The 14,918-nt window shown below is 39.3% G+C and overlaps 1 protein-coding gene across 1 annotated transcript in view; it reads right to left on the bottom strand.

Annotated features, from left to right (window-relative positions):
- Positions 1-14,918, bottom strand: part of KAT2B (lysine acetyltransferase 2B) — a 324,222-nt gene that overhangs the window by 219,853 nt on the left and 89,451 nt on the right. Inside the window, exon 3 of the mRNA XM_053714221.1 lies at positions 4,776-4,921. Within this exon, the coding sequence (XP_053570196.1) occupies positions 4,776-4,921 (146 nt within the window). The remainder of the gene's footprint in view (positions 1-4,775; positions 4,922-14,918) is intronic.

The raw sequence follows: 14,918 nt of genomic DNA, 5'->3' as shown, positions 1-14,918 counted from the left end.
AGAACAAAAGAAGCCCCCTGAATTAAACGATGGTGATCTGTCCACCACGTTAGAGAGTGTCGTACAATCGGTTTTAAAGATATTAATTGAGATATCTTTGTGTAATCCCTGCACCATTGATTCAGCATACAGAGCTGAAGAGGTCGCATGTGAAAACGAGCAAAGGGGATCGCGTCCGATGCAGCAGTCATAAGACCTAGAATTTCCATGCATAAGGCTACCGAAGGGAATGATTGTGACTGAAGGTTTCGACAAGCTGAAATCAATTTTAGACGTCTCTTGTCTGTCAAAGACAGAGTCATGGACACTGAATCTATCTGGAAACCCAGAAAGGTTACCCTTGTCTGAGGAGTCAATGAACTTTTTAGTGAATTGATCCTCCAACCATGATCTTGAAGAAACAACACAAGTCGATTCGTATGAGATTCTGCTAAATGTAAAGACTGAGCAAGTACCAAGATATCGTCCAAATAAGGAAATACCACAATACCCTGTTCTCTGATTACAGACAGAAGGGCACCGAGAACCTTTGTAAAAATTCTTGGAGCTGTAGCTAGGCCAAACGGCAGAGCCACAAACTGGTAATGCTTGTCCAGAAAAGAGAATCTCAGGAACTGATAATGATCTGGATTAATCGGAGTATGCAGATATGCATCCTGTAAATCTATTGTGGACATATAATGCCCTTGTTGAACAAAAGGCAAGATAGTCCTTACAGTTACCATTTTGAACGTTGGTATCCTTACATAACGATTCAATATTTTTAGATCCAGAACTGGTCTGAAGGAATTCTCCTTCTTTGGTACAATGAAGAAATTCGAATAAAACCCCAGCCCCTGTTCCAGAACTGGAACTGGCATAATTACTCCAGCCAACTCTAGATCTGAAACACATTTCAGAAATGCTTGAGCTTTCACTGGATTTACTGGGACACGGGAAAGAAAAAATCTCTTTGCAGGAGGTCTTATCTTGAAACCAATTCTGTACCCTTCTGAAACAATGTTCTGAATCCAAAGATTGTGAACAGAATTGATCCAACTTTCTTTGAAAAAACGTAACCTGCCCCCTACCAGCTGAGCTGGAATGAGGGCCGCACCTTCATGTGGACTTAGAAGCTGGCTTTGCTTTTCTAGAAGGCTTGGATTTATTCCAGACTGGAGATGGTTTCCAAACTGAAACTGCTCCTGAGGATGAAGGATCAGGCCTTTGTTCTTTGTTGAAACGAAAGGAACGAAAACGATTATTAGCCCTGTTTTTACCCTTAGATTTTTTATCCTGTGGTAAAAAAGTTCCTTTCCCACCAGTAACAGTTGAGATAATAGAATCCAACTGAGAACCAAATAATTTGTTACCCTGGAAAGAAATGGAAAGTAGAGTCGATTTAGAAGACATATCAGCATTCCAAGTTTTAAGCCATAAAGCTCTTCTAGCTAAAATAGCTAGAGACATAAACCTGACATCAACTCTGATAATATAAAAAATGGCATCACAGATAAAATTATTAGCATGTTGAAGAAGAATAATAATATTATGAGAATCATGATCTGTTACTTGTTGCGCTAAAGTTTCCAACCAAAAAGTTGAAGCTGCAGCAACATCAGCCAATGATATAGCAGGTCTAAGAAGATTACCTGAACACAGATAAGCTTTTCTTAGAAAGGATTCAATTTTCCTATCTAAAGGATCCTTAAAGGAAGTACCATCTGACGTAGGAATAGTAGTACGTTTAGCAAGGGTAGAAATAGCCCCATCAACTTTAGGGATTTTGTCCCAAAATTCTAATCTGTCAGACGGCACAGGATATAATTGCTTAAAACGTTTAGAAGGAGTTAATGAATTACCCAAATTATTCCATTCTCTGGAAATTACTTCAGAAATAGCACCAGGAACAGGAAAAACTTCTGGAATAACCACAGGAGATTTAAAGACCTTATCTAAACGTTTAGATTTAGTATCAAGAGGACCAGAATCCTCAATTTCTAAAGCAATTAGTACTTCTTTAAGTAAAGAACGAATAAATTCCATTTTAAATAAATATGAAGATTTATCAGCATCAACCTCTGAGACAGAATCCTCTGAACCAGAAGAGTCATTAGAATCAGAATGATGATGTTCATTTAAAAATTCATCTGTATAAAGAGAAGTTTTAAAAGATTTTTTATGTTTACTAGAAGGAGGAATAACAGACATAGCCTTCTTGATGGATTCAGAAACAAAATCTCTTATGTTATCAGGAACATTCTGAACATTAGATGTTGATGGAACTGCAACAGGTAATGGTACATTACTAAAGGAAATATTATCTGCATTAACAAGTTTGTCATGACAATTAATACAAACAACAGCTGGAGGAACTGCTACCAAAAGTTTACAGCAGATACACTTAGCTTTGGTAGTTCCAGCACCAGACAGCGATTTTCCTGAAGTATCTTCTGACTCAGATGCAACGTAAGACATCTTGCAATATGTAAGAGAAAAAACAACATATAAAGAAAAATTGATCAAATTCCTTAAATGACAGTTTCAGGAATGGGAAAAAATGCCAAGGGACAAGCTTCTAGCAACCAGAAGCAAAGAAAAATGAGACTTAAATAATGTGGAGACAAAAGCGACGCCCATATTTTTTTAGCGCCAAATAAGACGCCCACATTATTTGGCGCCTAAATGCTTTTGGCGCCAAAAATGACGCCACGTCCGGAACGCCGACATTTTTGGCGCAAAAGAACGTCAAAAATGACGCAACTTCCGGCGACACGTATGACGCCGGAAACAGAAAAGATTTTTTGCACCAAAAAAGTCCGCGCCAAGAATGACGCAATAAAATGAAGCATTTTTAGCCCCCGCGAGCCTAACAGCCCACAGGGAAAAAAGTCAAATTTTTAAGGTAAGAAAAATAATTGATTCAAGTGCATTATCCCAAATATGAAACTGACTGTCTGAAAATAAGGAATGTTGAACATCCTGAGTCAAGGCAAATAAATGTTTGAATACATATATTTAGAACTTTATTAAAAAAGTGCCCAACCATAGCTTAGAGTGTCACAGAAAATAAGACTTACTTACCCCAGGACACTCATCTACATGTTTGTAGAAAGCCAAACCAGTACTGAAACGAAAATCAGCAGAGGTAATGGTATATATATATATAAGAGTATATCGTCGATCTGAAAAGGGAGGTAAGAGATGAATCTCTACGACCGATAACAGAGAACCTATGAAATAGACCCCGTAGAAGGAGATCACTGCATTCAAAATAGGCAATACTCTCCTCACATCCCTCTGACATTCACTGCACGCTGAGAGGAAAACCGGGCTCCAACCTGCTGCGGAGCGCATATCAACGTAGAATCTAGCACAAACTTACTTCACCACCTCCATAGGAGGCAAAGTTTGTAAAACTGATTTGTGGGTGTGGTGAGGGGTGTATTTGTAGGCATTTTGAGGTTTGGGAAACTTTGCCCCTCCTGGTAGGAATGTATATCCCATACGTCACTAGCTCATGGAATCTTGCTAATTACATGAAAGAAAACCCAAACCAGAAGCCAAGTGTACCCTCAATAAAGTCACCCAAAAAAAAAAACATTATTGAAATCTCTTTCAGGTCCCAAAAATGTTATCAGTTCACAAAACGTTTGCCCACAAACATTCAAACTCAGTGTCAACCATTTTTTAATTAGCCCCTTATGCAAGCTTAGTAATACCCCTCTATATCTTTTAAGATTACTGCTTACCCTCTCCCTCATGGGGATACTGTCAGCCAATTCTGAAATACCACAGTCTCTCCAGAAAAAAATGACTGAACATACCTCACTGCTTATAGAATGAAAGGGTTCCTCACACTGAAGTTTCTTGTACTCCTCAGCCATTCTGTGGGAACTGCTCTGGATCTTAGTGACAAATGCTAAGATCATCAGCCTCCAGACAGAAGTCTTCATCCATCTGCTGCCTGAGAGTAAATAGTACACACCGGTACCATTTAAAATAAAAAACTCTTGCTTGAAGAAATAAAAAACTAATATTTTATCACCTCTTTCACTTTACCCTTCCTAGTGCTTAGAGTAGGCAAAGAGAATGACTGGAGGGTGGAGCTAAGGGAGGAGCTATATAGACAGCCCTGCTGTCGTGCTCTTTGCACTTCCTGTTAGCAGGAGGATAATATCCCACAAGTAAAGGATGAATCCATGGACTTGTTGTACCTTATAGAAGAAATAGTATTTATAGTCTAATACTGGGTTTTATAAATGTAATATTCGAATTCAAATGTGACATTCAAATTTGAATGTGACATTCGATTTGAAATAGTATTTCTAGTCTAATGCTGTGTTTTATAAATGTAATATTCGAATTTGACTGTGACATTCGAATTCGAGAAAGTATTTCTAGTCTAATACTGTGTTTTATAAATGTAATATTCAGATTCGAATGTCACATTCGAATTCGAATGACACATTCGAAAACTGTAAATAACATTCGATAATAGAATTTTTAAGAATATTCGTTCTTAACATTCTATTATGTAAATCGAATTTCTACAATAACATTCGTTCTAACATTAGAATATAAACACATTTGCCCATCCCTTAATCAGCACTACCTACCCCAGGCATCTCTTCAACAAAGAATACCATAAGAACAAAGAAAATTTGATAGCAGAAATAAATTGGAAACTTTTTTTAAAATTTTATACTCTGAATCACAAAAGAAAATGTTTAGATTTCATATCCCTTTAAGAAATGACCTGTACAATTGTCTAACAGTGCATATTTAAATAGTACCTTAAAGAGAGAGAAATAAACTTGTTTGGTTTCTGCATCTTCTTCTTTATGAACACAAGTAAACAGATATTCAACATCTAGAACAATTCCTAACAGTCTGTTCATTTCTTCTTCAGACACATTTTCCAAATGAGATACATGTGCAGCTTAAAAGAAGAAAAACAAATGAAGGAAAATAATGTTACTTGATTTTATAATACAAAATTGTTTTTGTTAATTAAAATATTTAATCAAAATAAATCTGCAAATATTGTATGAAACATTACTGAATATTCACTATAGATGGATGCATATTTGATAACATGAAAAGGCCTTAAAGGGACATGAAACCTAAACATTTTCTTTCATGATTCAGATAGAGAATACAATTTTCTAATTTACTTCTATTATCTAATCTGTTTCTTTCTCTTGGAATCATTTGTCGAAGGAGCAGCAATGCACTACTGGTTTCTAACTGAACACATGGGTGAACCAATCACAATCAATATATATATGCAGGCACCAAGTAACAGCTAGAACCTAGGTTCTCTGCTGCTCCTGAGCTTGCCTAGATAAAACTTTCAGCAAAGGATAACAAGAGAAGGAAGAAAATTAAATAATAGAAGTAAATTGGAAAGTTGTTTAAAATTACATTCTCTATCTGAATCATGAAAGAAAAATGTTGGGTTCCATGTCCCTTTTTGTCTCGATATTTGAAATTGTATCTAAACGGTAAATTTAGAACCAACATGAGAGCAAAGAAGACAATAAAGACATACAAGCTGATCTAGGGCTAGATTATGAGTGGCACGCTGTTGTGCAAAAGAGATGTCGGAGTTTTTGCGGCTGTTTGCGAGCTTTGGAAGTAACGTGTGTATTACAAGCGTGCGTATTACAATCTGCATCTTTTTTAACTAATTCAAATTTGCAGCTTTTTTTTAACCTTTGAAAATGTCCGGAAATAATTGGACACTGGCACAGGTTTTGTTATTTCGGCTGTTAACAAAAATGAATTTAAGTTACAGTTAAATAATGAATAAGTGCAGTCTCTCAGCTTTAATTTGAGGGTATTCACGTCTAAATTGGAGGAAGGGTTTAGGAATTACAGCTCTTTAATATGTATCACCCTCCTTTGCAAGAAACCAAAAGTAGATGTACAGTTGACTCAAAAGCTGTTTTATAGACAGGTGTGGGCTATTCCTTCGTTATTTCATCATTAATTCTGCAGGTAAAAGGTCTGGAGTTGATTCCAGGTGTGGTATTCACATTTGGAAGCTGTTGCTGTGGACCCACAACATGTCTTCAAAGGAGCTCTCAATGCAAGTGAAACAGGCCATCCTTAGGCTGCAAACAAAAGAAAAGAAATCCATCAGGGAGATAGCAGGAACATTAGGAGTGGCCAAATTAACAGTTTGGTACATTCTGAGGGGAAAAAAACGCACAGTGAGCCCTGTAACACAAAAAGGCCTGGCTGTCCATAGAAGACAACAGTGGTGGATGATCGTAGGATACTTTCAATGGTAAAGAAAAACCCCTTCACAACATCCAGCCAAATAAAGAAAACTCTCCAGGAGGTAGGTATATCATTACCCAAGTCTACCATAAAGAGAAGACTTCTTGTGACCAAATACAGAGGGTTTATCACAAGGTGCAAACCATTCATAAGGCTCAACAACAGAAAGGCCAGATAAGACTTTGCCAAAAAATATCTAAAAAGTCCAGCCTAGTTCTGGAACAGCATTCTTTGGACAGATGAAACTAAGATCAACCTGTACCAGAATGATGGTAAGAAAAAATTATGGAGAAGGCTTGGAACAGCTCATGATCCAAAGCATACCACATCATCTATAAAACATGGTGGAGGCAGTGTGATGGCTTGGGCATGTATCTATTTCAATGGCACTGGGTCACTAGTGTTTATTGATAATGTGACAGAAGACAGAAGCAGCCAGATGAATTCGGAAGAGTATAGGGATATATTGTCTGCTCAGATTTAGCCAAATTCAGCAAAGTTGCACTTTACAGATGGACAATGACCCAAAACATACTGTGAAAGCAACCCAGGAGTTTTTTTAAGGCAAAGTGGCATATTCTGCACTAGCCGAGTCAATCACCTGATCTCAATCCGATCGAGCATGCATTTCACTTGCTGAAGACAAAACGTAAAGGGACAGTCAAGTCCAAAAAAAACTTTCATGATTCAGATAGGGCATGCAATTTTTTTAAAAAAATTCCAATTTACTTTTCTCACCAATTTTGCTTTGTTCCATTGGTATTCTTAGTTGAAAGCTAAACCTAAGAGGTTCAAATGCTAATTTCCTGGACATTGAAGGCCCCTCTAAGCTGAATGCATTTTGACCACTAAAGGGCGTTAGTTCATGTGTTTCATATAGATAACATTGAACTCATGCACATCAATTTACAGAGGAGTGAGCGCTGATTGGCTAAAATGCAAGTCTGTCAAAAGAACTGAAATAAGGGGGCAGTCTGCAGAGGCTTAAATACAAGGTAATTACAGAGGTAAAAAAGTGTATTATTATAACTGTGTTGGTTATGCAAAACTGGGGAATGGGTAATAGAGGGATTCTCTATCTTTTAAAACAACAAAAATTCTGGTGTTGACTGTCCCATTAAAGCAGAAATAACCAAGAACAAACAACAAATGAAGACAGCTGCAGTAAAGGCCTGGCAAAGCATCACAAAGGAGGAAACCCAGCATTTGGTGATGTCCATGCATTCCAGACTTCAAGCAGTCATTGCCTGCAAAAGATTCTCAACGAAGTATTAAAAATAACATTTTATTTACGATTGTGTTAATTTGTCCAATTAAAATTGCACCTCGTTTCTTTTATTTCAAATCTTTTGTGGGGGCGTACGGAACCAGAATTATTAAAATTGTGTCAATTATTTACGGACCTGTGTGTGTGTGTGTGTGTGTGTATATATATATATATATATATGTGTATATATATATATATATATATATATATATATATATATATATATATATATATATATATATATATATATATATATATATATATATATACACACACACACACACACACACACACACAAGACACCCCATACAAAACATTAAACTTATAGAATCTCATTAAAGTATGTGAAGAAGACCATGTTGCAGCCTTACAAAGTTGCTCAACTGACACCTCATTCTTGAAAGCCCAACTAGTAGACTCTGCACAAGTAGAATGGGCCATGATTCCCGAAGGAGGCTCCTGGCCCACTTCCCTGTACTGATTAAACTTCTCAGCCAAAAGGAAATATTAACAGCTGAGGCCTTTTGCCCCTTGCGCTTACTGGTATACATAATGAACAAGAAAAAAAGATTGACAAAATTCCTTAGTAGCGTGAAAGTAGAATTTCAACGCTCTAAACACATCCAAATTGTGCAACAGTCTCTCTTTAAAAAAAGATGGGTTGTGACAAAGAGAAGGATCCACAATCTTATAAGTGGGGCAATGGAAGTTCATTCCTATGAGCACTAGAGCTGGCAATTGCCACCAGGCCAGACTCTCTCATCTGAGCGTCCAAATGGATAGCCAAATGGAAGCAAACTGAATAGCATCCGATGCTGCCACCATGAGACCTACAACCTCCATGCATTGTGCTACCAAAGGATAGACCTTTGTCAGGGTTTTTCCATGTTGTGTTTGCCATGTGCTGCTGGCAGCCATTTTACTCACCTGTCTTCCTGACTTGGTGCATTGTGGGGGATGCTGCTGACTTCCTGCACTTCCTTTTATGGCCAGATGCATCATCCATGTGAGACAGGATGCAGTCTCAGAATTGTGATGTCATCATTTATTATTTAAAGGGCCTCTGTTCAGTATGCTTTGCCTTTGCGTTGTCTGAGACCTGGCTTGTTCCTGACTCTGCTGTTCTCCTTGTTCCCGATTCCGGCTCGTCTGACTATTCGCTTTGGCTCCTGACTCGGCTCGTCTGACTAACAGCTCTGGTTTTGACTCCTGGCTTGGTAGTTGACTTGTGGAAATTTTATAATTTTTTTGCTATTAATAAAGGTGTGATTATTTTTGCACTTCTCGTCTCAGTCTGATTCCTGGCACCCTGGCAAAATTGGACTGAAGTAGACAGCACACTCCCTGAAGCTTCTCTCTATGCTGGTCTGTAAGGTAGATGTGCATACTGACAGAATCTATAATTGTTCACAGAAAGTTTACTCTTGCAGCCGGGACAAGAGAGATCTTTTCTAGGTTGACCATCCAATTGTGCGCCTGAAGACACGAGAGTAACCTCTGCGTGTGATACTGAGCCACTGGAACAGATGGAACTAGAACCAGAAAGTCGTCCAGGCACGGGGTCACGGCAATCCCTGGCAGACAAACTGCAGCCAGCAGAGATCCCAGCACCTTGGTGAACACTCGAGGGGCTGTTGCCAGTCCGAAAGTAAGCACGACAAACTGTTAGTGCTTGTCTAGGAAGGCAAATTGAAGGAAATGGTAATGCTCCTTGTGGATCAGAATATAAAGATATGCATCCTTTAATTCTACAGTGGACATTAACTGACCCTCCTGAACAAAGGGAAGAATGAACCTTATCAGTTCCATCTTGAAGGTGGGAACCCTTATGAATTTGTTGAGTACCTTCAAGTCCAAAATAGGGTGGAACGTGTCCTCCTTTTTCGGAACCACAAAGAGGTTGGAGTAGAACCCTCTTTCTGGTAGGGGAACCGGGACCACTACTCCCAAGGCGAGGAGGTCATCCACACAATGGAGCAGAGCCGCTCTCTTTAAGGGATTTTCTGAAATTCTTGACAACAAAAGATGGCCCCTTGGAGGATGAGACCAAAAACCTATTCTGTAACCCTGACAAATATTGTCTAGAACCCAAGGGTCCTGAACCGAGTAAAACCATTCCTTCTGAAAGAGGGATTGTCTGCCCCCTACACGACTGACTTGCTCCCACAGGTGGTGGGTGGAACAGTAATGCTGATTTGTTGTCTTGAGCCATCTTTTTGGGCTGTCTGGTCTTTTTCACCCGAGTGGGTTTCCAGTTCGCCCTAGGGGACTCCATTTTAGGGGTCTCAGTCCTCTGACTCCTGTTCGGAAAGAAAGGAAAGAAAACACTCCCCCAAACAATTTTTAGGCTTAGATTTCTTTTCCTGTGAAAGGAAAGCTCCCTTACCACCTGTAACCATAGCAATAATATAGTCCAGACCGGGACCAAAAGAGACTTGCCCTTAAAGGACAAGGATAAAAGCTGAGACTTAAGAGACATTGTCCGCAGACCACAACTTGTGCCACAGAGCCCTCCTGGCCATAACTGCAAAGATGGCGTTCTTAGCATTGATGCAAATAATCTGGAGAATAAAATCTCTGACAAAGGCTTTCACCAGTTTCAGAGATTGAATATGATCCTGAATCTCCTCTAGATTAGTCTCCACGGTGATCTGCTCAGCTAAGGATTCTCACCAGAACATAGCTGCCGCAGTGATTGCAGCGATTCCCACGGCAGGGTGCCAGACTGGAGAAAGAGTCGCCTGCAAGCCTTCTATCCAGGGGATCCTTGAAAGATGTGCTGTCCTTCAAGGACATTTGGCCAGCATGGAGATAGCACCATCCACCTTGGGAAAGCTGTTCCAGATCTCGGTGTGGGCCACTGGAACAGGAAAAGACCTCTTTAAAGCCACAGAGGGAGCAAAAGGGATCCTGGCTTCTCCCATTCCTTAGAGATGATCTCTGCAATAATCTTGGGCACCAGGAAGACCTCCAGAGCCTAGGCCTAGGTCTAAACGCTGCTTCCAGCTTCTGAACCTGGTCTTCCTCGGGTGGCTTGGCCGCCGGAACACCCAGGGTTGACAAGACCTCTTCAGCAGGAGCCGAAACTGATCTGATTTCAGTCTGATTGTGCCCACCTCAGAGTACTTTTCCAACTCAGCATCAGAAGGGTCAGAGGAAGATTCCTCCAGACTTTCTAATAGCATGGAATGATTCATAATAAACTAAAGTTATTCGTGAACACACGAGGGTATTTAGGTCCCATGCACCAAATAACTGTCCCCTTGTAAGCCCCGTTTAGGTCATATGATCCAGATTGGCCTATTCACGTTGCTGCCGCTCTCCCCAGGACTACTGCGCAGTGGATCTGAAGCAGAAATGGCGTGAAAAGCCCTAGGGTGGAAACAAGTTGCCAAATACTGCTGCGGCCTATAGGAACACAAAGTCTAGCATTCTATCACATCCTGAGACAGGTAATATGCAACATCGGTCACCCTCGTGTATCTAATGCGCCAAACGCAACCCTCACAGCATTTCTATGGCTTGAGTTCATAAAAGGATACAAATGTGCACAAGGTACAGATCCTTGCGTAGGAACAGTACCCATCCAACCTTTTAATTAGACATAATTCCATGAAAGAGGGGCAAACTTACCTAATATGAATCTGTCATTTAGTGTGAAACACACAGCATTATCAGAAAGGGGATTTATGATAAACTAGAAAGAGGCATGGGAAACCCAGAGTCGACCAGTAGAATATATACCAATACTCCCTCAAGATTTACGGGGATATATAATCCCCAGCTCACTTAGCCAATCCATCTAAAACTTAATTTCTTCTTACAGAACACCTCTCTCTGCCTACCTCCATATGAAGCAAAGAACTACTGGAGGGTATGGAAAGTGGAAGGGATATTTATCCCAGGAACAGTATACCCACATGTAATGAATGCTGTTGTGGACTCTCACTGCCAATTGAAGGAAATCATACACAACATTCAAACTATGATGTAATAGGCTCTCCCCATAAATAAGCTAAAACTAGCTAATATTACATTGTTTAATGTTTATTGCTAAAAATAAATGCATTTGTTAAACTATGCAATTAATTTGAGCTTTGAATAGCAGAAAATGTTAAAATTAAAAAAGTATTATACTGCCCCCACCCAGCTTTTTTAAAATGCCTCCAGCTGTCAAAATTTTCTGTGGAGAACACTGGTACACTAGGTTTACCCACAAAACTAACATTTTGTTTGTCGTTAATTCTGAAGATAAAGATTACGAGCTTCAGGTGTATTCACAACAGAAATATTTTGGAAATGTGATCACTGGAAAAACAGACCGACAATACCTACTAAAGCACAGAAATGATCTACCTAATAAAACAAGAGCAAGTTTTTGATCCACTATTATATTAGGTTTATTGTGGACTTCAAGGAAAATCCCTCTACAAGACTGGCCATTTTTTTGAAAATCGTTTAATGTCTCAGTTACTAAATCAGACATCAGTTATTTATTGCTGAGAGATGTAAAAGTATTACAAAGTGAGAGTTACCACATAACTAAAAGGATTGCAGAACGGTGGTAAAAATCACATGTAGTTTCACAAACCCTTAGCGCACTTAGGGGTAGATTTATCATAGTACGACCGGACATGATACGATGTAGCGTATCATGTCCGCTGTCGGCATTTATCATTGCACCAACAGATCTTGTGAACTAGCAGGGGGTGTCAATAAACCCGATCGTATTCAAAATCGGGTTGATTTCTGTCTGCGGCCTCTTAGCAGCCGGACAAGTTATGGTAGCTTCATAACTACTGTTTCCGGCAAACCTGAAGGCTCACGCGAAAACAGGGGCATCAAGCTCCATACAGAGCTTGATAAAATCAGCCCCATAGCCTGGATCTCTGTAAAAGGCAGCAACATTATGAGACAGAGATCCCAATGCAACTTACAATAGCAAGGAAACCAAGAAAGTTTTGTTTTTATAATAACTATGTAGTAAAAACAGAATTTATGCTTACCTGATAAATTACTTTCTCTTGCGGTGTATCCAGTCCACAGATTCATCCTTTACTTGTGGGATATTCTCCTTCCCTACAGGAAGTGGCAAAGAGAGCACACAGCAGAGCTGTCCATATAGCTCCACCCCCCAGTCATTCGACCAAAGGTTAGGAAGAAAAAGGAGAAACCATAGGGTGCAGTGGTGACTGTAGTTAAAACAAAAAAATGTACCTGACTTAAATGCCAGGGCGGGCCGTGGACTGGATACACCGCAAGAGAAAGTAATTTATCAGGTAAGCATAAATTCTGTTTTCTCTTGCAAGGTGTATCCAGTCCACGGATTCATCCTTTACTTATGGGATACCAATACCAAAGCTTTAGGACACGGATGAAGGGAGAGAACAAGACAGGTACCTTAAACGGAAGGCACCACTGCTTGCAAAACCTTTCTCCCAAAAATAGCCTCCGAAGAAGCAAAAGTATCGAATTTGGAAAATTTGGAAAAAGTATGCAGTGAAGACCAAGTCGCTGCCTTACAAATCTGTTTAATAGAAGCCTCATTTTTGAAAGCCCATGTGGAAGCCACTGCTCTAGTGGAATGAGCAGTAATTGTTTCAGGAGGCTGCTGGCCAGCAGTCTCATAGGCCAAACGGATGATGCTTTTCAGCCAAAAGGAAAGAGAGGTAGCAGTCGCTTTCTGACCTCTCCTCTTACCAGAGTAGATAACAAACAAGGAGGATGTTTGTCTGAAATCCTTAGTTGCTTGTAAATAGAACTTTAAAGCACGAACTACATCAAGATTGTGTAACAGACGTTCCTTCTTCGAAGAAGGATTAGGACACAGAGAAGGAACAACTATTTCCTTAATATTCTAACACCACATTCACTTTACCCTCCCGAGAGAGACCCTAGTGCTTAGAGCCGGCAAAGAGAATGACTGGGGGGTGGAGCTAGAGGGGGAGCTATATGGACAGCTCTGCTGTGTGCTCTCTTTGCCACTTCCTGTAGGGAAGAAGAATATCCCACAAGTAAAGGATGAATCCATGGACTGGATACACCTTGCAAGAGAAATATGAAGATACATTACGCTAAGATGTTACCAAATCTATAGATTCTATAGTCTTATTCATCATGCTTAGTTACACTGATTCAGTAAGAATATGTAGTGTAGTAACACAACTTCATTTCAACAGTGTCAGCTCTATGAACTACTCACTGATGCTCTAAACCCCTTTAAGTAATATGGTATAAATGAAACTATATTATTTCAATATCCTTTAGCAATAAATAAGTAAAACCTATATGAGAGGATGATATTCACAGCCAGAGACAGACTAGATTTGCTAAATTCTTGCTAAGGGATTTCCCTAATATATCAAATATAATTCATAAAGGTCAAACTACAATGCATTGCCTGTTATTTGAAATCGACTTACAATGAAAATGCTGCTATAAGCAGACATAGTATGAAACAGACATAATTACTAGTAAACTGATACTTGTATTTGAAACTGTAATATGATGCTCACTGGAGCTACTTATTCAAAATATATTTATAGCTGCAAACATGGTGAATATTGGGGTTTCATTCCCTCCTGAGTTATCAAACAGAAACTCTTAGAGTAAACAGACCTCCTGTAAAAGGATGAATGAACCTAATGAAATCATTATAATGCAGAAAAGACATGCTGTAATTTATTATCTATGTCAATTTAGCACTACCAACCCTGCAAGTCTATGCGTTTAACCTTCGCAAACTGATGCTGCAGATTGGCTCACTGGCCATGTCTACTTGGTACCAGCAGTTGTCTGTGTCTCTTGAGCAATGTTTTAACTATGCGTTTAAATCCTCAGTGAGGCCAGCACAGTCAGAAAAGCTTTAATGAATTACAGAGTGCAATTTTTGTCTACTATAATGGCCCTTTAAAACAAACTCTATGCATGGAATTTAAAACAAAAATACAGGAACGACAAACTTGGATACTACCTTTTCTCTTTTGTAGAGTCACTATAAAATCATGAATGGACCAAAGTCAAATTAGAAGTGTCCTTTTACAGTCTAAGAAAGATAAAGGATAGAAATTCTAGATTCCCACAGATTCTCTCTATTCAACACTCTCCTCTCAGGAAGAGACTCTTTCTTAGCACCATTAAAGGAAACTTCTGTCACTCCAGAGGAGGATACAACTGACGAGCAAATGAGAAGATGGTGTGTGTGCTCCACTTAGAACCCATATCCTCATCTAAAGCAGAATGGGGCAGAAAAGCAGCTAAAAAAACATTAAACATATTACAATTGCAAGATTTGTCTGCAGTCCCGCAATATAATAAATACTTGGTGAATTTGAAGAAAAACAAACAAAGGCCTAGAAGTGGAGCACAAAAAACATAATTTATG

This window comes from Bombina bombina, chromosome 5 (assembly GCF_027579735.1).
Source record: "Bombina bombina isolate aBomBom1 chromosome 5, aBomBom1.pri, whole genome shotgun sequence".
NCBI lineage: Eukaryota > Metazoa > Chordata > Amphibia > Anura > Bombinatoridae > Bombina > Bombina bombina.
This window is presented reverse-complemented; position numbering and strand designations above follow the sequence as displayed.